This window comes from Puccinia triticina, chromosome 3A, assembly GCF_026914185.1.
Source record: "Puccinia triticina chromosome 3A, complete sequence".
Classification (NCBI taxonomy): Eukaryota; Fungi; Basidiomycota; class Pucciniomycetes; order Pucciniales; family Pucciniaceae; genus Puccinia; species Puccinia triticina.
The window spans coordinates 6,220,331-6,244,659 of NC_070560.1; the positions used below are offsets into that span (position 1 = coordinate 6,220,331).

Genomic DNA, 24,329 nt, shown 5'->3' on the forward strand with positions numbered 1-24,329 from the left:
GCGCAATGTAAAACAAACTATTGTCTATTTCAAGAAGCTTGGACAAAATTCCAAAATATTTTGTTTTGTTATGTACATAGATGTGTGAAAATCCAGATCTGCCTTGAAGATCCAACTGGGCTGGCTTGCCTATGGATCTTCAGGGTCATGCAGATCCCACACAACATTTCACGGTGGCACCAAGCAGCAATAAGGTTGGCATGTGGGCCTGAAAACCTTACCACACTGCATCATCACAGCCCCTGCCGATAGCCGCCACTACCCATCTGCCCACCCGCAACCACTAGCCGCCCGCCTGCCACGATCACCCAACCGCCTGCCAGCTGCCACCATTAAAATCAACCCATTCCAGCTTTCAGCCACCTTGAGGACCCCTGGAGCATATAAGTTCCAAGTAAGTCTTTTGGGTGTGACAGAAATTCACATCAGGAAGTCAAATTGATGTTTGGTTCATTTTATCTGATTGCAGAAGTACCCAGCGGTCAGCGGTTCCAGAAATCAAGCCCTTTTGAGTGGTCAAACACCGTTCAAGCTGTCCCCAAAGGCAGGGTCAAATGCATCCCCATTGGGGGCCAGGGCCCATGGTGCTGTTCAGACAAAGTCAGTGTGGCTATGGTTACACAACAAGCCCTCAATACTGATGTGCATTTACTGGCAGCAATCAACTGGGAGCCGCAGTGTGCCCTGTGCCATCACAAAGGACGGGCCCAAAGGAACTTCAACCAAGACTTCCTTGCAAAAGACTCATGAGGTGCAGCCCTCTCCTGTGGCTTTCAACGCGACTGCTCCCCGCGTCTTGGCTCAAGGTCATCCAGTATCAACACACAAAATTGAAGTGATCCGCGGGAGTCACAGCTACAGCCCGCCGTGTGGTTTCTATCCCCTTGAATTGGGTTATCCAGTCACCTCAAGCCGGTCCGACCACCCAAGCAAGGATCCCACTCGGCCATGAACCAGCCAAAGTGCAAAGCGTCCCCTTGGAGAGGTTCCTGCGCGTGGCCAGCATCCATTGGGACAATTCTGGAACCTGACACCAGTTGTGGGCCAATGGCATAATATTGGACCTTCTTCAGAAGTACGTCCAATGATGAGTTACTTGGTTTGGGACTGCCCGCCTACTTTGCAAGGGGTCTGTTTAATTTCTGATGTTCTCTCTTACTTATCCCAAAAATCATGTTGTTCAGAATTAATTCCTCTTTGTATAGAATCAATCATTAGCATCAATAGTAAGTTAAATAGTACAACCTTCTCACACCCTGTAGCCTTTGAACCTTGAGTAGTAGAGATTGTGTTAGTCAGTCTGACTTCATTTGTAGACTTGTGATAGTATTCATATTCATTTTGGTCTCTTATTCATTTATCTCAAAACCACAAGTCTGTTGCATGTACATAGTCTATTTATATCATAGCATTGTCATCCAAATCAAACATCGGTTCTCTTCCTTCTTTTTTCCGCGCACCCAACTGAGCCACATCCGGTGAGAAAAACCATCCTCACTGCCCTCATTCTTGAGCCATTGAGCTCAATCTTTTTTCATCTCTTCTCTTTGCGGCGACAATCAGCTCAAGTTTCAACAGGGTCGCTTTACTGGAACAAGATGCTAATTCCCAGAGATAGATGTAGCGCCATGGCACACTTCACTCAGTTCTTTAAGTCTGCTCTTTTGCCACTCCTCTCTCTCTGGAAAGTATAAATACTTCATAAGTATAGCACCAGGAAAATAAAATAGTCAGTTGATGACAAGTGACATTACACCAGCTCCAGCCAGCTACCCACCATCTATCCAATATCTATCCACTATCTACCCCAATCTCCCAACCATCTCCTCAACTTCCAAAATTTACCAAGGAGGTCCTGTTCAGTTTTTGATGAGCCCAACTGATCCTCAGTTCTGTTCAGCTGATACTCAGCTTTGGCACCCAGTTCATACTCAGCTTTTCTGCCCAGCTCATACTCAGCTTTTTCACGCAGCTTACTCTCAGAATTGGAATAAAGCCTTTTGACCAGTCATTGCCCAGGTGATGCTCAGCTTTGTACTAGTCCTGGCGCAGCTGATGCTCAGCTTTGTACCAGTCCTTGCTCAGCCTTCTCCTAGTCCTGTCCCAGCTGATGCTCAGCTTTGGCCCAGTCCTGGGCTTGCTGGCCAGCTGATGCTCAGCTTGCTGAGTATCAGCTGAGCCAGGCCAGGGAAAAATATGGGAATCAGCTTGGACAGGACCAGAGCTGAAAATCAGCTAGGCTAGGGCCAAAGCTGAGCATCAGCTGAGCCATGGACAAGGCTGAGCATCAGCTGTGCCAGGGCCAAAGATGATTATCAGGTAGCCGGTGCCAAAGCTGAGCATCAGCTGGGCCAGGGGAAAAACTGAGCATCAGCTGAGCCAGGTTAAAAGCTGAGCATCAGCTGGGCCAGGGCAAAAGCTGAGCATCATCTGGTTTTTTCACATTGAGTGCTTTGATCCTGACACCTATCATGTGAGCCCTAGATGTGCTGGTGGAGAGGAGCAGCATTGGAGCAGTGTTGGAGCTGAAAACAAAGCTGTGTCATGTCACTTGCCATCAAGTGACTACTTTTTTTTCCTGGTGTAGGTTATGTAGTGTTATCGACATAGTTGTTAGGCCAAGTCAACATTCCTAGTTTGCTCTCTTGCCGCTCCTCTCTCTCTGGAAAGTATACTTAAATAAGTTGAAGATCAGATTATTAGTAGAGTGCCTTAGTGAGCAATTTATCTGGCTTAGCGCTTGAGTCTTGTGAGTCTTTGGTTGAGGGGGCGAGCAACCCCTCTTGCTGGCTTAGTGCTTGAGCACTTTCTTTGGCCCAGTGTACGCAGAAATTGGTGCAAGCACTGCACAAATCAATTTGTCGGACACGCCAGGCCGACGAGTGTTCAGACTGGAATTGCCCAATGAGTTCTGCAGTTTGGCACCGCCGGGCTGCTGAACTCGTTGGACCAAGTCGGTCCAATCACTCATCGGACTTGCTTGTCCAACAAGTTCCTTCATGTAGTGAAGCCTTCCTTAGCCTTAAGCAGAAAGTCCTTTGGGCAACAGAAATCAAGTGCAGACCATGTTCACATGTAATTTCTTAGTTAGGAAGAAATCAAGTGGTGACTAATTTCGTATACATACATTTTTGCAGGTTGGTGAGAGAGAGAGAGGAACAAAGGGGAGGACAGAACATTGAGAGGTCAGCAAACCAAGTGCTGACTTTTTTTGTATTTGTACGTCGGCAAGAGAGAGGAGAGATCGGGAAACCAAGCAAGCAATGACTGTTTTTGTATTTGTAGGTTGGTGAGAGAGATGTCAAGGACAAGACAAAATTTGGAGATTGATAAAGAAAGTGCTGTGTATTGTATATATTTTAGGAAGTCTGAGGCAAGAAAGAGAAACCAAGCACAGGGACAAGACCAATCAAGCAAGATGACAGCAAAAAAATCAGATGCACTATTCCCTTTGACGGCCAAGGCTGTGTCGGTACAATCCAACATTGTTGCGGAGCCTTGCCAGGTTCCCCTCAGTAGATCCCAAGCCCTTCGTATGTAGCTGTTGATATCTTCACCCGCCAGAATCCCCAACATCTTCTCAGTAGGCGGAAAACCTGCAAACTTTGGGTACTCCTCAATCAACAAAGGGGGGGAGGGGAGGGGGGGCTAGGGGGAGCCAGTGACCAAAGACGGTGGCGATGGTACAAGATTAGGGTGGCTTGCATTGGATCTGATGGTCGCACGGCAGGCTTCAATTAACACTTCAAGGATAATTAAATTTCCCAAAAAAAATACTCAAAGTTTGAGGTTGGGAAAATCATTGAAAAAAAATCACTCTGTACTGAAAAAAAATGCAAACTGAGCGTGCTCAGCCAAAAAAATAAAAATGTGTCAGACTGAGTAAAAAACAATGGGGCACATTTTTGGGGTGATTTGTTGGACGGGCCTGCACAAGGCCTGCATGGGCCCCTAACAGGCCCGTTGGGCCCATTGAAAAAGTAGTATTTGTTTGGAATTCCCATGCTCTGCTAAAATGTGAAATGGGTCAAACTGAATAAAAAACATGAGGGTACATTTTTGGGGAGATTTTTTGGACGGGCCTGAATGAGGCCCACATGGTCCCCACAAAGCCCACTGGGCCCATTGAAAGAGTAGCCTTGGTCAAGAATTCCTATGCTCAGCTAAGAAACAAAAATGTGTCAACCTGAGTAAAAAAAACGTGGGGCCACACTTTTGGGGAGGGCTTATTGACAGACCTGCATCAGGCCCGTCAGGGCCCACCTAAAGCTGGTTCAGCCAACCCAGAAGTAGTCTTGGTTAAGAATGCCCATATGATGTTTCAGAACAGCACCAATTGACCACTAATCAACAGAAGATATTGAAGGGCTTCTGACATCTGTATGACATTTGTGCACTCACAGAATGTATGTCCAGGCCCTTTCCTTTTCCTTGGAACCCTGTTGGCCCGTTGTGGTGGACAACTCGGTGGAGACCCACGACAGCCGAAAAATTAACTCAGAGGCACAGTCTCATCAAGTCCCGGCGTTTCAGGATCTAGACTCCGCCCAGCTCTCCTTTATTATCTTTTGTTCTTTTGTTTCCTTTGTTTCTTTTCTTCTTTTGTTCTCTTTTCTCTTTTTTTTGTTTCTCATTTTGCGCGCGTTGGATGGGAGTGCAGGAGGCGGGTTGGTTTTGGTTTTAGCTTTTGTTTTGTTTGTTGTCTGTTTTCCTTGTTTTGTCGTGTGGTGGGGTTCCCTTCTATTGTTGCGGCTCCTGTTTCTCTTTTTCCTAGGTTGTAGCGCGCGCGCGGCGGGCACGAGGGCCTGTCGCGCAGCCTGTCGCATAGACTGTCACCAACCCTGAGTCTAAGTTCAGCCGAACTTAGAGGAGGGGCCGGCATGGTACCTTTTTTCTGATCCAAGGAAAAGTATCATCACGATTCTGGAGTTTATTTTCTGTTTGAGTTTTGAGATCCCGATACTCTGGAGTTTATCGCTCCTGTCTGAGTTTCTTTTCCCGACGCACTTCGCGCATACTTCCGAAACTGTTCCCGCATCCTTTACCAAGAGATTCTTCCTTCCCTTTTTTTCTTTTTCCCACAAAACCTCAACACCGCCGAGGGGTATTCCATCCACCTCGTCCTCTCAAAATCCCTACCCACCCGCTATCTTTCTGATTCTAAGACTCATTTCCGGATCAACCACGAGGGCAGCTTTTCTGCACCATCCCCTCAGCCGCTGTCTACCGCGCACAGGTAGAAGCGCCATATTTGGTCCCCCGAGCCGGGATCGAACCAGCGACCTCAAGATTTACAGTCTCGTCTCAGGATTTCGAGACGGACTAGCGGTCTTCGACTGGATTCTCGGTTTTTTGCTTTTCTTTTTATCTATTGTTCATCTTTAGGTTTTCAGCCGTGGGGCACAGGAGAGCTATAAGTAAGTCCCCTCCATTGTGCACCTCCAGGGCCTTCTATACACGTCGAAAACATCACCCGCCACGCTGTGAGCCGCCCTCTGCCGTTTGTTTGCGTTTTCATCTTAGGAGTTGTCACAATGGTCAAGATCAAAGCGCCCAACAAAAGGCTATGCTTCGATGGAACCAAAGTCGAAAGGTTCATTGAGACGTACGAGATGGTAGCCAGCTTGGATGAGGCGACGGAACTCGACATGGCAAAGCAAATTCGCCTGTTTCTAGCCAACAATGACCTTTTGGATGTTCTTGAGACCTTGGAAGGATTCACCCCCCCCCGACTGGCCGAAGCTGAAGGCGGCCATGATAGCTTACTGGGGCCAAGTTGATACTGCCCGGTTCACGACGCGGGATCTCAGCTCTTTGGTGCAGAAATGGTCAGCGAAAGGCGGTGTAGCCTCGGCAGCGGACTACCAGGTGTTCCGTCAATCTTGGGAGCCCATTCAATCGTATCTATTGTCAAAGGCGCATATTGATTCGATTGAGGAGATCCGCAACTCCTATTATCAATCATTCTCTTCGATGGTTCAGGATGAAATTAGGAAGAAGCTGATTAGGGAGAAGACCATGGTTACTACACTTGATAACCGGTTCAAACTTCCCGCTTTCAAGGTGCTCAAGGACGCGGCTGATGAGGTCATGAGAGAGCAAACGGCGCTCACCTTCGAAGAATCCAAATCTGCGCAACCAGTGCCGGCTTCCCCTTTTCAAGACGGCAACGCGGTTATGCAGAAGATGGGTGTTGATCGTCGCCCCAAAGACGCAGTCCCTTCTTCGACCGCCGTCCCCAGCATGGACGAGTTGTCCAGACTTTTCGAGGCTTTTGAGCAGAAGATAGACCAGAAACTCGCCGCGGCTCCTGTAAAGTCGTCTCAGAATCAGGGAGGTCGCCCGCCGATGGTCTGTTTCTATTGTCACCGTGAAGGCCACGGGACCGCTAGATGTTTCGAGCTGCAGAAGGATAAGGACGACCACCTGGTCGAACAGAAGGGCACAAACTTCTTCCTTCCGAATGGAGCATTAATTCCCTGGGACTCGAGTCGACCGATTCGCCATGTAGTGGCTTCCTTCCAACCGGCAAGGACTAATCAAGCAACAGCGGAGCCTCAGCCTGACTTTAAGGTGGGGTGCGGTTCCCTACAGCCCTGATATCCGCCCGCTGTTTCTTCGTCGTCTTTCTCTGGAGTGTACGAAGCGGATCCGGCCGGAAGGAAACGTCACGAGGACCCGAAGCTCTACAAGGCTCCTTCTGTCCCCAGCAGCGCCGCGAAGAGACCGATTCGGCGCGCCTCCGTCCCAAAGGATAACCAAGAGACTCAGCCCATGGAGGAGGAGTCGGAGCTCTTCGAGAGAGGACCTGGCACAGGCGTACCTCAGGAGTCATCTGGTCCGCGTCCAGACAGTCCATCTGGGCCTGCGAAGCCTGCCGGGCCGAGAGTTCGTTTTGAAAGGGATGTAGCCCGAGAGCACCCGAACGCGGTGGACGGGGCTCTCAAGAAGATTTTCGAGTTGCCTGTTCCCCAGCTTACCGTCTCGGAACTGTTGGCGATCTCGCCGGCGGTGGCGGAAGGCGTGAAGAAATGGGTGTCCCGCAGACGTGTGGAGGTCGGATCCGAAGAACTCAAGGTCAATTCTGGGACGTTGGCGGAAGGCGACGAGGTGCGAGAGTTGGCAGGTGATCCTAACCTGTATTCTTGCCCGTTGGGTTATCTGTCTTGTCTTGTTGGCAACAATGAGACGCCAGCGGCTCCTCTCATCGACTCTGGATCTCAACTCAATCTCATTTCCGACACGATGGCTAATAAGTTCAATCTGAGCCCAAGGGTAAACTTTCAATCCGCCGTCTATGGAATCAATAACCAGGCGTGCGAGTTGATCGGAGTGGCTGAGGACGTACCTATTCAAGTGGGCAAGACTTTCGACCGGACATGCCATTTCTGGATTATGCGGAACGACGGCCTTTTGATTCTCGGACGCCCGTTCCTGATGGACGTTGCCGCTACTCTTTCTTTCAATCCCCAGTCAGGAGAGAAAATCATTATCCCTGATGCAAACGGTCGGAATATCGAAGTGGCTCTGTGCTCGACCGGCTCCGGACGTTGGGAGCGGGACTTTCCAGGCCACGGCCGCAAGGCCGTGTTGACTCATACGGCACGGCTCCAAGAGGATCCTACTGAAGATCGTCCTTTTTTATGAATCAAGTTGGTCCGGCAAGCGGCAGTTTTAATATAGATGCTCGAACTCTTGTCGCTGGATCAACTTATCTCTACGAGTATCACCGGCCCGTGTTTCTTCGCTTTCCTTCGTCCAACTATTCAAATGCAAAACCCAAAAAACATTTCAAGATAATCAAAACCGCAAAAAACAAGATATCAATTCAATTTCAATTTGGCTATGGATCTCAAGTGTACAACAGAAGAGGCGCAGTGGAGGAGGAAACTGGAATTCTGTGGAGGCAACTGGAACTAAAAGTAAGTCCTCCCAGTTTATGCACCTCCAGGGTATCTACTACCGTTTTAAAAACCCTACCGCGTGCCACTCTTGTGAGCCTCCGACCTTTGCCTGTCTCTATTGTCAGATCTCAGCAACTTCCAGCGACAAATCTTCGTCTCCGTAACGAGAATAAACTTCCCGAGCTCCACAATGAGGGTAAACTCGTGCCACTCCGCAATGAGCCTAAACTAGTGTCACTCCGCAATGAGTATAAACTTCCATTACCCTGTAGGGAGTACGAATCGAAAGGCCTCCGTGAAGAGGTTAAACTACCTATTGCAGAGGACATGGCGTATGGCGCGGTGCTCCGCAACAAGCTTAAACTATGTTCCCATCAAGTACGCGGCGAAGGGGGAATGGTATTCTTTGGGCCATCGTGGAGGGCATTTGGGGTAAAAGTAAGTTCCCACCAATATGCACCTCCGAGGCGTGATGCTCCCATCTTGTCGAAAACCCTGCCGTGTGCCACATACGTGAGCGAAGAACCCTCTTTCGGATTTTCCCTGGCAGACAAGTCGGCGTTTGAGGATTGCGCGGAGCATCGGACAAGCCTTTTGTTGGAAAGTGGACTTGGGACCCGGGCGCAGAATGCGCTGTTGGACGCTTGGCGGTCAGGTGACTTTCTCGCCTTTGCTGCAAAGTATAAGCCGGTCGCCAAGAAGATCAAGCCGGTAAACCAGCCGATGCCTCAAGGATTGAACCCCCCTCTGCGTAGGCCGCCGCTGTCCCGGGACCCGTACCAAGGACTTTCGCGCAAATTAGCCCGGACTTTTGTGCCCAAGGGGCGCGTCACTGCTGAGCGTTTGGAAGTGGTGAATTTCGGGCCACCTGACTGGCTGCTCCCAGACGAGCTGGATCTGATCAAGCACGTGCTGTCCGAGAGGAATATGGCAATTGCCTTCGATGGGAGCGAGCGCGGGCTTCTGAAGGAGTCGTACGGTCTGCCGTATATCATTCCGGTTGTGGAGCACGAACCTTGGCAAAAGAAGAAGATTCCGATCCCTGCAGCTAAGCTCGATGAATATACGCGCCTGATTAGAGATCGCGTCCGAGATGGGCTCTATGAGCAATCTACGTCCTCCTACTCAAGTCCTGTCTTCTGCGTTCTCAAAGGGAATGGAAAGCTACGAGTAGTCCACGATCTTCAGCCCCTCAACAAGATCACTATCAGAGACGCGGGAGTTCCACCAGCCACCGAAGAATTTGTCGAATCCTTTTCCGGTGAGGGACTCCTGTCCGTGCTAGGCGGCGGCAGTCGTGTGAGGGGAGATTTGCTGTTTAGGCTGCCCTCGTGGCTGGATGGTCCGTAGGAATGAGCGCTGGAAAATGGGGGGGGGGGATCTGGGATAGCTGTGGGTGTGTGGTGGTTTTGAGAGGTTCGCCGGGGGGTTTGGATCCTCGGCGGCGGTTGTTTTGTTGATGAGGGGATGAGGAGTGATCTTAAAAAAAAGAAAGGGAAGGGAATATGATACTCTCGATGAAAGATGATCGGCGGGCAAAGCCCAAAAGTTGAAACTCTGAAAATATGATCTATAAACTCTTGATGGTCCGTATTCTGGGGATCAGAATGCCATGGCCACCCCTCATCCAAGTTCGAGCTGAACTTGGACTCAGGGTGACATGTCACATACATTTCATCACATCCTCCGCGCGCTACGCGCGCACACACACACAACAAACAAGAGAAAAAGGGAAAAGAGAACACAAAACAAGGAAATAAGGAGATCACAGTGAGATGAGACAGAAAGAAAAGAACCAAAGAAGAAAAAGGGAAAAGAGGAAAGAGAAGGCAGAAACACTCAGGGCAGAACAGACAGAACAAACAGAACAAACAAAAGGAAGAGGACCAGAAACAACCAGAGAATAAACCCACAGCAGGCGCTGTGTTAGGACCAAGAAACTGAAGAATGAGCTGGGAAACTGAGAAAGAAAGGGAATGGGAGAAAGTGTTTGGAAAGAGAAGTGGAAAGAGAGAGGAAAGGGGGAGAGTTGGAGGAATGATCAGGGATGGAGTGTATGAATCTTGAGGATCTTGAAGGGGAGGGGTTCTTGAGTCTTGAGGGGTGAAAAAAAAGAATAGAGTCTTGATCTTGATGTTGCTGGCGGCGGTGATTGCTCCTGACTAGCTGACCACGAAATGGGTCACCACACCGGACGCGCGTGCTACGGACTTGGGGACATCATGGGCGGCTACGATGAGCGCGCTTTGGATCCCATTTCCCGGCCGCTGACGACCTTCGAGACGCCTCTGGGAAGATTTCAATTAACAAGGCTTCCTCAAGGAGCCACAAACTCCGTCGCCGTGTATCAGGCGCAGATGATGTGGATCCTTCAGGACGAAATCCCAGATCACGCTGGCATCTTCATTGACGACGGTGGAATTAAGGGCCCAACATCGGATTACGACAACGAGCGGTTGCCCTGGCACTCTGGCATTCGCAGGTTCATCTGGGAATACGCCGAAATCTTGGAGCGCATCCTTTTCCGGATTGAAGAGTCAGGCTTGACAGTCTCAGCTTCCAAGCTCGCCGCGTGCGTGCCTGCGCTCGAGATCGTCGGCCATGTGGTTTGCAAGGAGGGTCGGAAGATGGCTCCTAGTAAGGTCAACAAAATCGCGTCCTGGCCGACTCCAATCAACGCGACGGAGGTGCGCGGGTTCCTGGGTGTTGTGGTTTACGTCCGGATTTTCATTCCGGCTCTTTCTCAGATCTGTCTGCCCCTCCGTCGACTAACTCGGAAGGATGCGGAGTGGGAATGGACAGACGCGTGCGAGGCGGCGTTTCAGGAGCTCAAGCGTATTGTGGGCCAGGACATTGTCCTGGTGAAGATTGACTACGGGCCAGAAGCAGGAAAAATCAAGCTTGCGGTCGATTCCAGTTTCCATACGGCTGGTGCAGTCCTTACGCAGGCAGATGCCAACGGACTCGACCGACCAGCCCTCTACGAATCTCTTCTGTTTTCCGACGTCAAAACTCGATATTCCCACTCAAAACTCGAATTATGTGGGGTTGCGCGCATCCTGAAGAAACTCCAGACTGCCCTGTGGGGACAACACTTCGAGCTGCAGGTCGACGCCCAGTCCCTGATACAGATGATCAACGCGCCGAGCCTACCAAACGCGCCCATGACGCGCTGGGTGGCTTTTATCCAGCTGTTCTCTTTCGACATCGTGCATCGCCCAGGCAAGACTTTCACCATGCCTGATGGTTTGTCCCGGCGCCCTCAAGGCGGCGACGAATCTGACCCGCCTTCCAATTTCGATGAAGAGGAGCCTCATATTCGACCGGTGCGAATTTTTTCGGCGCGTGCAGAGGAGTATACAGGCTACCAAGAAGGCTACTGGCGCGATTTGGAACGGTATCTGGCGACGTTGGAAGGGCCAAAAGGATTGGACGCGAAGGACCTTCGCGCCTTAAAGCGCAAATCAGTTGAGTTCTTCTTGCAAGAGGGGAGGCTCATGAAACGTGGATCTCCTTTACCACGTATAGTTGTCACTATCCCCGGCAAGCAAGATTCAATTCTCCAACAGCTACATGAAGACCTCGGACATCGTGGCGTGGCGGAAACGTATAGGCGTGTGTCAGAGAGATTCTGGTGGCCATCATTGAAGCAGGCAGTCACGCGTTGGTGTCAGAGTTGCGACGCGTGCCAACGGCGCGATTTACGGCGGCCTCAGGAGTTGAGGTATCCAACTGGCGAATCCACAATTTTTGGACGCGTCTCGATGGACGCGGTCCACCTCAAGGCAAGCGGAGCAAAGTACCTCATTGTTGCCCGAGACGACTTCTCCGGCTGGGTTGAGGCCAAAATTCTCAACAATCTCACATCTGAGGCGGTGGCGGCTTTCCTACAGGAGAACTGGACCATGCGGTATGGACTTGCCAAATCTTACTCTACGGATGGCGGATCCGAGTTCGGTGGCGCATTGGTGGAGATGTTGAGGCAACTTCCCGGCCAGCATCGCGTTTCCACTCCCTACTACCCTGAAGGGCAGGGTATGGTGGAGTGTGGGCACGGTCCTTTGAAAGCAGCCTTGGTCAAGTTGGCTGGCAAAAGCGGCAAGAACTGCCGAAAATTCCTCCCTTTAGTTCTGTTCGCGGACCGGATCTCAACAAAGCGAACCACGGGGTATTCTCCCTATGAGCTAGTGTTCGGGCAGCGCGCGGCTTTGCCTCTGGATCTAGAAATAGAGTTTTATTTAGGCGTCGACTGGGACTCGGTGAAGTCGACGACGGATCTGATAGCGGCCCGATCTATCCAGCTGGAGCGAAGCAAAGAAACTCGTGGAGTGGCGTATCGGAAAATGATGGAATCTCGCGGCAATGCGATCCGTTACTGGGAAGAGGAGCACGCGGGTCGGATGCGCGACCCCCTCGAGCCAGGCGACATGGTTTTGGCGTATAACCGGTCTCTCGAGACGCAGTGGGGCCAACTTTTCGCGCACAAATGGAATGGGCCCTACCGCGTGGTGAAGCAAGTCGAAGGCGGATCCTACGTCTTGGCTGAATTGGATGGCACCGAGCTCAAGCGGCGCTTTGCAGCGGATCAAGTCAAGAAATATCGGTCTCGCGGAGGCTTGAGAGAACAGAAGTAAGTCCTCCCATAAGTGTGCACCTCGGGTATCTCTACCGCCTGTTGTCAAAGCATCACAATTTGCCACACATGTGAGCCCCAAGGACCTTCTTTTGTTTTTTTCCTTCCCTTTCTTTTCACTTCTTAGGTGGACGCGGCGCCAGGAGCAGACTAGGGACAGTCTGCAAATGGTGGGTGGATGTGGTGGACAACTCGGTGGAGACCCACGACAGCCAAAAAATTAACTCAGAGGCACAGTCTCATCAAGTCCCGGCGTTTCAGGATCTAGACTCCGTCCGGCTCTCCTTTATTATCTTTTGTTCTTTTGTTTCCTTTGTTTCTTTTCTTCTTTTGTTCTCTTTTCTCTTTTTTTTGTTTCTCATTTTGCGCGCGTTGGATGGGAGTGCAGGAGGCGGGTTGGTTTTGGTTTTAGCTTTTGTTTTGTTTGTTGTCTGTTTTCCTTGTTTTGTCGTGTGGTGGGGTTCCCTTCTATTGTTGCGGCTCCTGTTTCTCTTTTTCCTAGGTTGTAGCGCGCGCGCGGCGGGCACGAGGGCCTGTCGCGCAGCCTGTCGCATAGACTGTCACCAACCCTGAGTCTAAGTTCAGCCGAACTTAGAGGAGGGGCCGGCATGGTACCTTTTTTCTGATCCAAGGAAAAGTATCATCACGATTCTGGAGTTTATTTTCTGTTTGAGTTTTGAGATCCCGATACTCTGGAGTTTATCGCTCCTGTCTGAGTTTCTTTTCCCGACGCACTTCGCGCATACTTCCGAAACTGTTCCCGCATCCTTTACCAAGAGATTCTTCCTTCCCTTTTTTTCTTTTTCCCACAAAACCTCAACACCGCCGAGGGGTATTCCATCCACCTCGTCCTCTCAAAATCCCTACCCACCCGCTATCTTTCTGATTCTAAGACTCATTTCCGGATCAACCACGAGGGCAGCTTTTCTGCACCATCCCCTCAGCCGCTGTCTACCGCGCACAGGTAGAAGCGCCATACCGTGCGGGCCTGGCATCAGGCCCATCCAAAAAGCCTCCCCAACAATGTGCCCCTAGGGTTTTTACTCAGTCTGACACATTTTATTTCTTAGCTGAGCATATGCTTTCTTAACCAAGGCTACTCTTTCAATGGGCCCAGTGGGCTTTGTGGGGACCATGTGGGCCTCATTCAGGCCTGTCCAAAAAATATCCCCAAAAATGTACCCTCATGTTTTTTATTCAGTTTGACCCATTTCACATTTTAGCAGAGCATGGGAATTCCAAACAAATACTACTTTTTCAATGGGCCCAACGGGCCTTTTAGGGGCCCATGCGGGCCTTGTGCAGGCCCGTCCAACAAATCACCCAAAAAATGTGCCCCATTGCTTTTTACTCAGTCTGACACATTTTTATTTTTCTGGCTGAGCACGCTCAGTTTGCATTTTTTTCAGTACGGAGTGATTTTTTTTCAATGATTTTCCCAACCTCAAACTTTGAGTATTTTTTTTGGGAAATTTAATTATCCTTGAAGTGTAAAGTTGCCACCAGATCAGATGAGCTCAACGGCGGGCCCGGCGCGCCAGGGGAAGCGTCCAGCGGGGAGATTTCTTTGTTTTGCGGTTGTAGTACTTGAGCATTGCGGGTGGAGATAAGAGACTAACACCTGACTCCTTCAGATGCTGGAGATCCCAAAATTCTCCAGTCAGTCAACTCGCTTGTGAAACACCAAAAAAGAAGGTGGAAATATCGACTTACAATAGCTTTGGCAGGACCCAGGAAACCCCCCATAAATGACCGTAACCTAAAATCCAGAATTTGGCCAAAATTCATACATTTTTTTGACCTCATTCATACACGTTTTGTGCGTACGCTCAGAGTATTTCCCAACTTTCTATACATTCTCTGTGCCTACCATTTTTTGCCCTGCAGGGGGCACTGGGCCTGTATAAACATAGAAAAAAAAAACTCAGATTGAGGATCTTTAAACCGTCTCGATGAGCGGCACACACCAGTCATTGAGTGGGTCTCAGCCTGCTCAATGGGCACAGTCCAGTCATCAAGTGGGTACAGTGCCCGGAAGAAAGTTTTCATTAAATTTCTTTTGACAAGAACACATACAAACCATGCCTGCTAATTTCTGATTTATTAGGAGGATGGACAGAAAGGTTCCAAAAGAATGAATATAAGTAATGTTTTTGGAAAAAATAAGTGCATACTAGCTGAAAATATTTTTTTCATTAAATGATAATTTTGGAAAATCTTTAATACTATTCCAAAAAAATTGTGAATAAGCAGAATCAATAGACTGACATGTGACGTGAATGATAATAAATGAAAAAAATTAATCCCAAAATCCATCCTAAATTTTAGTTGGCAGTGAAAACACCTCAGACACTGTTTTTTTGTTACCTGCAGTGCAAATTTGCAATTTTTGAGGTACTTTCCCTGCCCACAAAAATTTAGGATGGATTTTGGGATTCATTTTTTTCATTTATTATCATTCACGTCACATGTCAGTCTATTGATTCTGCTTATTCACAATTTTTTTGGAATAGTATTAAAGATTTTCCAAAATTATCATTTAATGAAAAAAATATTTTCAGCTAGTATGCACTTATTTTTTCCAAAAACATTACTTATATTCATTCTTTTGGAACCTTTCTGTCCATCCTCCTAATAAATCAGAAATTAGCAGGCATGGTTTGTATGTGTTCTTGTCAAAAGAAATTTAATGAAAACTTTCTTCCGGGCACTGTACACAACCCACTTGATGACTGGCACACACCGGTCATTGAGAGGGTACACAACCCGCTTGATGACCAGCACACAAGTGGGCTGAACCCCACTTGATGACTGGTGTGTGCCGGTCATCAAGAGGGGGGGGGGGGGGGGGGTGCAGGGGGGTGCAAAGAGGAGTACTACATAGGACCTTTTCCCTGTTGACTCGCATACATTTTAAGTTACTACCCTCCCATCCCCAGGCTTTTTTTCATACCTTTGTGGTGTGTACGTTTGACCAAAAAAAAGGTCATTCATACACATTTTGTGCGTACCATTTTTGGTTTTTGCCCAAAAATCCATACATTTTGGTTACGGTCATTTATGGGGGGTTTCCTGGGTCCTGCTTTGGCCCATACAGCCACATTGCCCGGCATTGGAATTATGAATTATTCGTGTCGGTTGGATCGGGGTAGATTGGGTGTGATGAGACCACACCTGTGTTCCTCTTGTGTTTATCGAAGGGGGAGTGATTGCGGTCCGGGCCGGAAAACAAGGGCAATGATTTCAGAAGAGGGAGGGGAGGGGGGAAGGGATGAAAGGGCGGACGCGCCACCGGAGGAGCTCGATTGACCCTATTGACCGACCCACTCGTTTGATTCTGAAGAGCTGCCGGGTTCTGCGGAGCTGACCTCGAAACTGTGCTTTCAGGATTCAAAGATTGTTTGGCTGCTGGCATGACATGTGCTTTGTGTCAGCAACAGCTGTGGTTTTGGGCTCGCCTCCTCAATTAAACTTTGGGAAATCTAGGTTTTATGGGATTTGTGAAGGATTTTCGAAAACAATTTTTTTTGTTTTTGTCCAACCTTCTCGGAAAAGACAATAAGTCAATGACAGCGCCAAGTTTTTCAGGGGTTTCGCCTATCGCAGCCCATGTGCGCACGTCACATGTTGAGATTCTTCGGTGTGGGCCTGCACAAGGACAGGAGAATCTCCAGATGTCACGTGTGCCCACGCCGCGTGGGGGGAGAGCATATCTCTGTCGAACGGTCTATTCCATCGGACATGGAAAGAAGTCTCCATCTGCCAGGGGACAACGACGACCAGATATCCAGACCAACGGCTGGCTGTATGGATTTATGTAAGTATTTATGTTCGTTCCAGCTGCCAAGACTCTCAGCGCACTTGCTTCCAGCAGTTGACCCTTCTGTTCTCCGTGTTCCTTCCAGGCGTATCCTGGTTTGCTCCCCAAGGCATTCAGAACCCACAGCCGCTGCGGACCACCCATAACTCGCTGGATGCCCCCGGCCATGACTCCCCCAGACCGGCTCTTAGCCTCGACTAGCCGGCCTGTCGGCGATGAAATCCCATGCTGCCCGCTCTACGACTTCCTTTTCTCCAATCCACTCCGGCAGGATAGCCCGATCATCACCCGAGCACCCTCGGCTGCCACCCGAGCCCATCACATACCCATCGTACCCCCCGAAAAGCCTATCTTTATTGACACTGATCATGGCAGCATCGGTTTGTTTTCTGGACCTAAATCTGACCTGATAGGCTCCATTTTTTTACCACTCCACGTGTGCTCAATCCGACAGCGAGCAACATGAACGCTGATCAGGACAATTGTTGGTTGAAAAATACGGTTTTTACACATTAACAGAAAACCCATTGACTTGGCTGCAGCTTCAGCGAAGGTCAACTGCTGTCGGCTATCAATTGAACCATCAACTTGGCCTCAGTCCGTCTAATTTGCTCTCTACGACGGCTGCTGACCCTCTGCCGAGAGGTTCATGCGGCCTGCTCTCACCAATTGTCCTACTGCACTTGCCAAACGGAACTCCGTTTGTGACCATGCTTCTGGGCGCGCTGGCCGCCGGCTTAACATTCACGATGGTCAATCCATCCTACACGCGCCACGAGCTCGTGCATGTCTTACGGTCTGCACAGCCCGCGCTGATCGTCACGTCGTCGTTCGGGCTGGATGTCATGCTCGACGCCCTGACCTTACTTCGAGAGCCCCACCTCAGAAGACAATTGATGGAGCGCATCTTCATCGTCGACGCGCCGGGCTCGGCTCCAAGTCGCTTCTTTGAGGACTCGCACATCTACCGGACGAAAGCGCCCAACGGGGAAATCGCGACGCTGACTGACTGGAACGCCCTTCTGCAGCAACCGCCTTCCGGGACCCATTACCGGCCATTCCAGTTCAGCGAGCCTGCGCGTGAATCTAGGCTGAGGATTGCCGCCGTTACCTGGAGCAGTGGGACCAGCGGGAAGAGTAAAGGTGTCATGTGCAGCCACCACGCGATGGTCCATTCGATCATCTCTTTTTGGCACCAGAAACTCGACTATGGACCGGATGAACGGACGATCGGCCTGGTCCCTTTTTGGCATGTCATGGGCTAGTTATTTTTATTCTCCTCATGGACCCAGGTGGTCATATTCAACGCGCGATTGCACGTCTGAACTGAAACTAACCACACCCTGCCCACAATTTACACAGGACTCCAAACTATTGTCCTCTTCTCGATTGTCACAGGGTCGACTGTGTACATCATGCAGAAGTTCGAGCCCCACCGATACTTGGAAGAGATCACCAAGAACAGGATCACCTCCTTGCAGATCGCCCCTCCTATAGCCGCCTTCTTAGCGAAGTCTCCGCTGCTGGACGACGCCCGTTACGACCTGAGTAGCGTGACCAACTCGATGAGCGGCGGGGCGCCACTGGCTCCGGCCATTGTGAAAACAGTGTTCAAGAGATGCGGCTTTCTGATCAAGTTTGTGGGTTTGTAAAGATTACTGCATTCCTTTCAAGATGTGGCATATACATGAAAACGGCGGACGACTGACCGGGAAGGAAGTGCGTCTTGCCAGGGTTACGGGTTATCAGAAGCTGGTCATGTGGCTAACCAACTCGGCGCAACGATGTCTGACCTGCTGCCCCAATTGGGTACGGTAGGCGAAGTGATGTACGGCCTGGAGCTCAAAATCATCTCGGTCCGCACTAAGCAGCTCGTCTTGAGAAACGAGGAAGGCGAAATCATTGTTAGATCCCCCAGCTTGATGAGCGCATATCTCGATAATCCGTCGGAAACAAGCCAAGTGCTTGATGAAGATGGATGGCTACATACGGGCGATCTAGGGTTTCTTGACGATCACGGAAGACTCTCTATCACCGGAAGACTCAAAGAAATCATCATGGTCAAGGGGTAAGCTGTCCGTTTCCTCACATCGCTCCGGCAAATAACAGCCCGGCCTGACGCGACTCTACGAGGTGCAGATATCAGGTATCTCCTTCGGACTTGGAGATGTTGATCAGCAAAATCGACGCCGTCGGCGAGGTCGCGGTCACATCGTTTTATTGCGACGACCAAGCCACAGAGTTCCCGAGGGCCTATATTGTCCCGCAAGGTGACGAGCTGGTCGCGCTTTGTGAAATCGTCAACAGTAATTCCTCGCCATGCGAGCCTGTCCACCATCCCCGTTACAACGATCTCACCAAACTGGCTCTCCAAGTCAAAGAATTTGTCGAATCCCACATGGTTCAATATAAGTGGTCAGTCTGCACTGTCTGCGACCTTCGCTATCATTCCATCTTTGGTAGACAGTAAAACTGGATATTCACCCAATTTATTCCATTACTATTATCCCTCTGCGCAAACAACAACAACCCCGATGTTTCTTAACTTGTGTACATACATAAATAGGTTGAGGGGGAATATTATCCTAACCTCTCACATCCCAAAGTCTCCCAGTGGAAAGGTTCTCAAAAGAGTATTAAGCACCACTCCGGGAGTCGAGATTCCCCTGTACACCGCCCCTAAGTCGTGCCATCCAAGCTCGAAATTGTAGATTTTTCCCGTATCCTATGTGGCCTCCATGCTTTGTTTCTCGAGAAACTCCAATTGTTTTAACCATATTTTGTTCGCAGACAGTCTTTCTGCTACCTCACTCGACAAAGATAACATTATGTTTAGTCTTACTTTATGAGCCAGGACCTCATCCGTCTATTTTCTAGGCAAAACAATCTTAGACTTTAGCAACAACATAGCTTTCCATTTTCCCTTGCAATTACGTACCTGCATAACTCTAAGAGTAAACAGCCAGACCCTGGACAGTCGAGTACATGAGTAGTGTGTATCTGAGAGCTTCCACTGATGTAGTAAACTGATGTTGAAATTGAAGCATTTCGACCACCCTCGACGATGCAACACAACTTTGATACAAGTGAGAAGATTGGCCGAAGTGTGACTTAATTACTTGCCAAAAAGAGCCAAACATCACGCTCAATTTTTTGTTGCCAACTTGGACCAGGGATGATCTCCGCCACACTACCGAGAAGAGAGTCAGAAGACGCGTGTTCTGATGGCTTGGGTGATCTTGGAGACCAAGATTTAAAAATTGATGTTAGACGGCGTGTGGGAACATGCAGTTTCTACTCAACAGAAGGATAACTTGCTTGATGCATTACAACACGGAGAGCCTGGGCGCTTTTCTACATAAACTACATGATGTGCTGATTGACCAACAGGCAAAGAGAAGATGGAGAAAACTAGAACAATGATTTCGGGCCCAAGGGAAGTTGATTAGTATGGCAAGAGTATGAGAAAGAGTTGAGCAAGCAAGAGATTAGGTTGAAGAACGATTTCGAGATACAATTAATATGAGTTCACAAGCGCCGTCTGACAATTATGATTAGTTCACAACTGCCGTACAAAAGAGAATAATAAGAGTTGAACAGGGCTTGCATGTGTACTCGCTCGCTGTCGCTGTACAGTGTAGTATAGCGCACGGGTAGCATGGATAAAATTGAACCGGCCCACATGTGAGCAGTGTGGGAGTAAATCAACGGAGTTGCATAGCTCCACTCGCGCGCTTCTTGGCTCTGGCATTGCCCTGTGAAGAGAGAATGACCATGGCATTATTAGTATCGCAATTCACACACCTCGTGGTCCTTTCACTGAGCTTATTGAGTAGGGGCGATGAGAACTACAACACTGATTGACGAGGAACGTACCAAACAGTCTCTACATCCAACAGCAGTCGAGTTATCGAACGTCTTTGCCCCCGAGTCGAGCGGTTTGTGACATTCGGCGCATCTCAGACACTTGAAATGCCATCGTAGTCCATTGGGACCAAGTTTGGTCTCCGTGATTGTTCCGGGTTTGGAACATCCGGGACAGATCGACTGACCTCCGAATCTGGTCGCACTGAGACTTTTGGTCATTGATGATGGTATCTTAGAGCTGCTATCTTGCCCGCCGAGGAATGGTGAATTTGAGACCTTTTTGAGTAGCTGGGGATTCTCGGATGCACTTTTGGCCATTGGGGCGGATGTGTTGGGTTGATACTTCGAATTGTAGGGCGAGGTAGATGATTGAAAGGACTGGGTCGACGGGAACGAGGGGCTGACGGATTCGGAGTGAGCCAGATGCCATTCCTTGTTAGCCTTTGACTTCTGGTAATCTGGAAATCGCGTGGACACCGAATCATCCCTGCGTTTTGCAAACTCTGCAGACATCTTCTCAAACTTTTCTTGGGCTGCAACCATATCCCTCTGTGCAACACATCGCTCACACAGCTTCAGATTATTGAGTAGGACATATTTCTGGTTGGGGAAAGGCTGCTTGCAGTCATCACAACTGAGACAGTGAACGTGAAAAGTCTCGCCGGTGGCCGGCAAGGTGGCCAAAGTCCCGCCAATTCTCTCCGCAGCACCACCGTCAGAATTTCCAGGAGATGGTTGGGTTAGGGACGGTCGAAAGAGAGAAAGCTTGCAAGTTGGGCAGAGCGGGTTTGCTGAGGGTGATAATACATGTTGTACCGCCGTTGAACCCAATTTCGGACTAGATTTAAATGAGGTACTGGTGGGATTGCGTAGAGCATCTGGTTTTAGAGCTTGGAGAGTGGGCTTGACAATTGAAAGAGGCTTGACTGAGGTGGGGAAGACGGCGGGAGTGGCTGACGCGGGTATGCTAATTTTAGGCTGCGAACGGGTATTGTTAACGGCGCCAACGGATGATGGAATGGATGGGCGAGCGGGCTCTTTTTCGATCCCAGCCTTCCTTAGCTTATTCCGAAGCTCATCGACAGCCGGTTTGATATTTTGAGCTGCTGGTGAGTTGTTGATGCTGGTACGCTTGATACGAGTATAGCCCAGGGGCTGGACGCGTAGATCAGGAATGTCTGTCACCATTGAAGACTTTGAGTTTCTGGGCTGAGGCTTTTCAAAGCATTCGTCACAACAGGGGTTTCCGCTGAGGTCCACGCTGGGTGAATTTGAGACATCGGTTTGACAATGCACACACTTGAAACATTTCTGATTGTGGCCAGGCGGGAGGGTATATTCAAGCAGAGAATCAGCAAGCAGGAATGAGCTAAGTGGGACATGTGGCTCCAAACCTTATGCCATAGCCCGTTACAGCCTTCTTTCCCGAGTTGAATGAAGGTGCCCTCATCTCCGACAATCGTATGCTGACAAGACGCGCATTTACCGCGACTGAACCTTTGAACATAGCATTTCCGACAATAAAAGACGCCTGCCCATTTTCCACTCTCGTCCTCGCGTCTTGGATCGGGATAAATTTTGCCCTCACGTTTAAAAATTTGCTGACAAGCGCCGCAACGACCTCGAGTCTCATGGGGATCTAAGACTGAGCCAAAGACGTTAGTCAGGACTTCCTCTTCCGCAGCCGAAAGGCCCACCGAATCAGGCATGTTGGCGGTTAGAGACCGTACGTGGGCCCGGGCAGAAGACTTGACCGACAAGCCCCGCTTGACTTCCTTGGGCACGATAGGTTCGGATATGGGCTCTTGGGGCAGAGGAGGGGCGGCCGCTTCGGCAGGCATGATGTTTAAGCTTCGGTCGCCTAAGCTTTGCCGGGTTTTCAATGGAGCTGGTACCAAGGGTTGGGTTAGAATTTCAGGTGAAGGTAGACAAACGTTTTGTAGTTGAGAGGGCGGAGGCGGTTTGGACTGAGATCTGGATGCGAGGGCCGAGGCTGGGCTGACACTGCGCCGTTCTCCGTAGGTTTTGAGCCATCGGTCATGCTTGGGCGATCCATCAGTTGTTTCGAACATTGCCTTGGTCACCTGTGAAGCTGGATGGGTAATATCATATTGGGCAAATGTAGCACACGAATCGACAAAACGAGAAAGAAGTTAACGAGCTTGTTGTGGAAAAATAGCTGTAAGGAGAAAGTCACGCACAAGCACTGGAACCACCACACTTGCATCGGGAATCGCTGCCTCTGATGATGTCGCCACATCTCCGACAAAATCCTGCCATCGCGATTTAAGCTGCGTAGCGAATCGAATATTGGAAGAGGGTGCCGGCGATCCCAAGGAGCACTCGGCCGCAAGATGCCTGTCTGTGAGTACTAGCCCGAACTTGAAGGGAAACGAAGATGAAGATGTGGACGGTATCAGAGCTACACCACGGCTGCAAGAAAAGTAGCACGAGAGTTGCAGGGCGGATGAGGACGAACATCAATGGGAACGCGCATTGAAATTCAGAGCTGGGAACCTCGCGTCGCACTCGTGACACTCGTAGATACAGACCTCGGGCGCGTAGACACGCGTAGATCAAACCCACGACATCTTTCATCTCAATAGTTTGTCTGGGACTGGGAACATCGGATGACTTCCCGTTGGCATTTGGAGAGCCCTCTAACACAGAAACATTTTCCTTCTTTGAAAGTCAAGAGTTTGGGTACTGTAAATTGAGATCTGGGAGGCTCCCAGACACGACGGAAAACTTACTTCTGAACTGCCAGATCCCAGAGACCCAGATCTTACCAGATTGCTCGTTCCGTCGCCCGCACCCCCAGATTTGAGTCACCCAGACCATACCACCGAGACCGAGTTGTCTGTCAAGCTTCCTTGCCACTCACATCTCACCATTGATCACCTCGAGCTTAACTAAGCCACTCGTGGTGAGCAGGTCTGGGCGGCAGCCCAGTCTCACGAGAGAGGCTTAGAGCATCTCCAGCAGAGCTTGGACCGCGCGAGTTTTGGACTCGTTTGGCAGGTCGCTCAACATTTCCGGGGTCCAGCAGACCCCCCTAAACGACCTTTGATTGATCCAAGTCCATCCCATCCCAGACCGCGGCCGGCTACTTTCCCCATCCCATCGCCACCCGCGACACAGGCTGCTACACACCACACATCACCACTCCTCACCACCGCGCCAAAAACATGATCGATCCAATTCTTGAAGATCTTGCTTGTAGTCCTCCACCAAGAACACCCTCTCCAGAAATTCAACCCCATTAGATTTTGTTCTCATTTCAACTTTCTTTATTGTCACAATTCTTTTTTTCTTTGAATGTCAAACAGACCTGTTATCTCGATCACATCCATTTCAAGTGAGAGATTGAATGAAATCATAACAAAGAGATTGTGAGAAAAAAAGTAAATTTAATTAATAACAAAGAGGAATCAACAAATTTAAGAGAACAGGTTCAGGTATCTTGATTGGTATCAGTGTGGGTCTCATCAGAACTGTCTGAGTTCATATCAACTGGAATGCCTCCAAGTTCCCTTCTTAATCTTACTCGCTTCTCATGTAAAGTCCATTGAAGCTCAATGAGGTTGTCATTCAGCTGATTGTGTCTTGATTGGTTTTGTCTCTGGATATGACAAGTTTTTGGAAAAGTAGTTGTTGCGTAGCTGGAGTTCATCTTGAAGGTGTTCACAATTGATAGTTTTTTGGCCAATGGTTGATCCTCCTCCCCCTCAAGATTCATCGTAAGGAATGCCCCAGAGAACACGGGTACCTGGTTGTTTTTTGACCCAAACCCCACACCCGGCACCACATCCGGCACCGCCTGGCGGGTGCGGCGGGTGTATTTGGGGGGTACCCCAGGGTACCCCCCACTTTAATTTCATATATATAGAAAAAAAAAGAAAAAAAAGGGGCAGGCTAAATCCACACCAAAAAATTACTACATCCACTCCAAAAATGGAGTGAACAAAATTACACTCCAAAAAAGCCTGTTTTTTGGAGTGGAACCATGATGCACTCCAAAAATTTTGGAGTACACCCAATTCCACTCCAAAAATATTTTCTCCAAGGTAAAATGATTAATTTTTTTGGAGTGCACAGATTTTCA

At 49.4% G+C, this 24,329-nt stretch overlaps 2 protein-coding genes across 2 annotated transcripts; one reads left to right on the plus strand and one right to left on the minus strand.

Annotated features, from left to right (window-relative positions):
* Positions 1 to 16,511: 16,511 nt before the first annotated feature.
* PtA15_3A662 (uncharacterized protein) lies at positions 16,512 to 19,068 on the plus strand (the record flags this gene model as incomplete). Its single annotated transcript, XM_053167652.1, has 6 exons — positions 16,512 to 16,737; positions 16,877 to 17,617; positions 17,720 to 17,997; positions 18,091 to 18,425; positions 18,497 to 18,772; positions 18,924 to 19,068. The coding sequence occupies 6 exons, from the start codon at positions 16,512 to 16,514 to the stop codon at positions 19,066 to 19,068; spliced, it is 2,001 nt and encodes a 666-aa protein (XP_053018848.1).
* Positions 19,069 to 20,061: 993 nt separating this feature from the next.
* On the minus strand, positions 20,062 to 22,504 carry PtA15_3A663 (uncharacterized protein; the record flags this gene model as incomplete). Its single annotated transcript, XM_053167653.1, has 4 exons — positions 20,062 to 20,112; positions 20,234 to 21,535; positions 21,619 to 22,316; positions 22,426 to 22,504. 4 exons carry the CDS (start codon positions 22,502 to 22,504, stop codon positions 20,062 to 20,064), a joined length of 2,130 nt encoding a protein of 709 aa, XP_053018849.1.
* Positions 22,505 to 24,329: the final 1,825 nt, after the last annotated feature.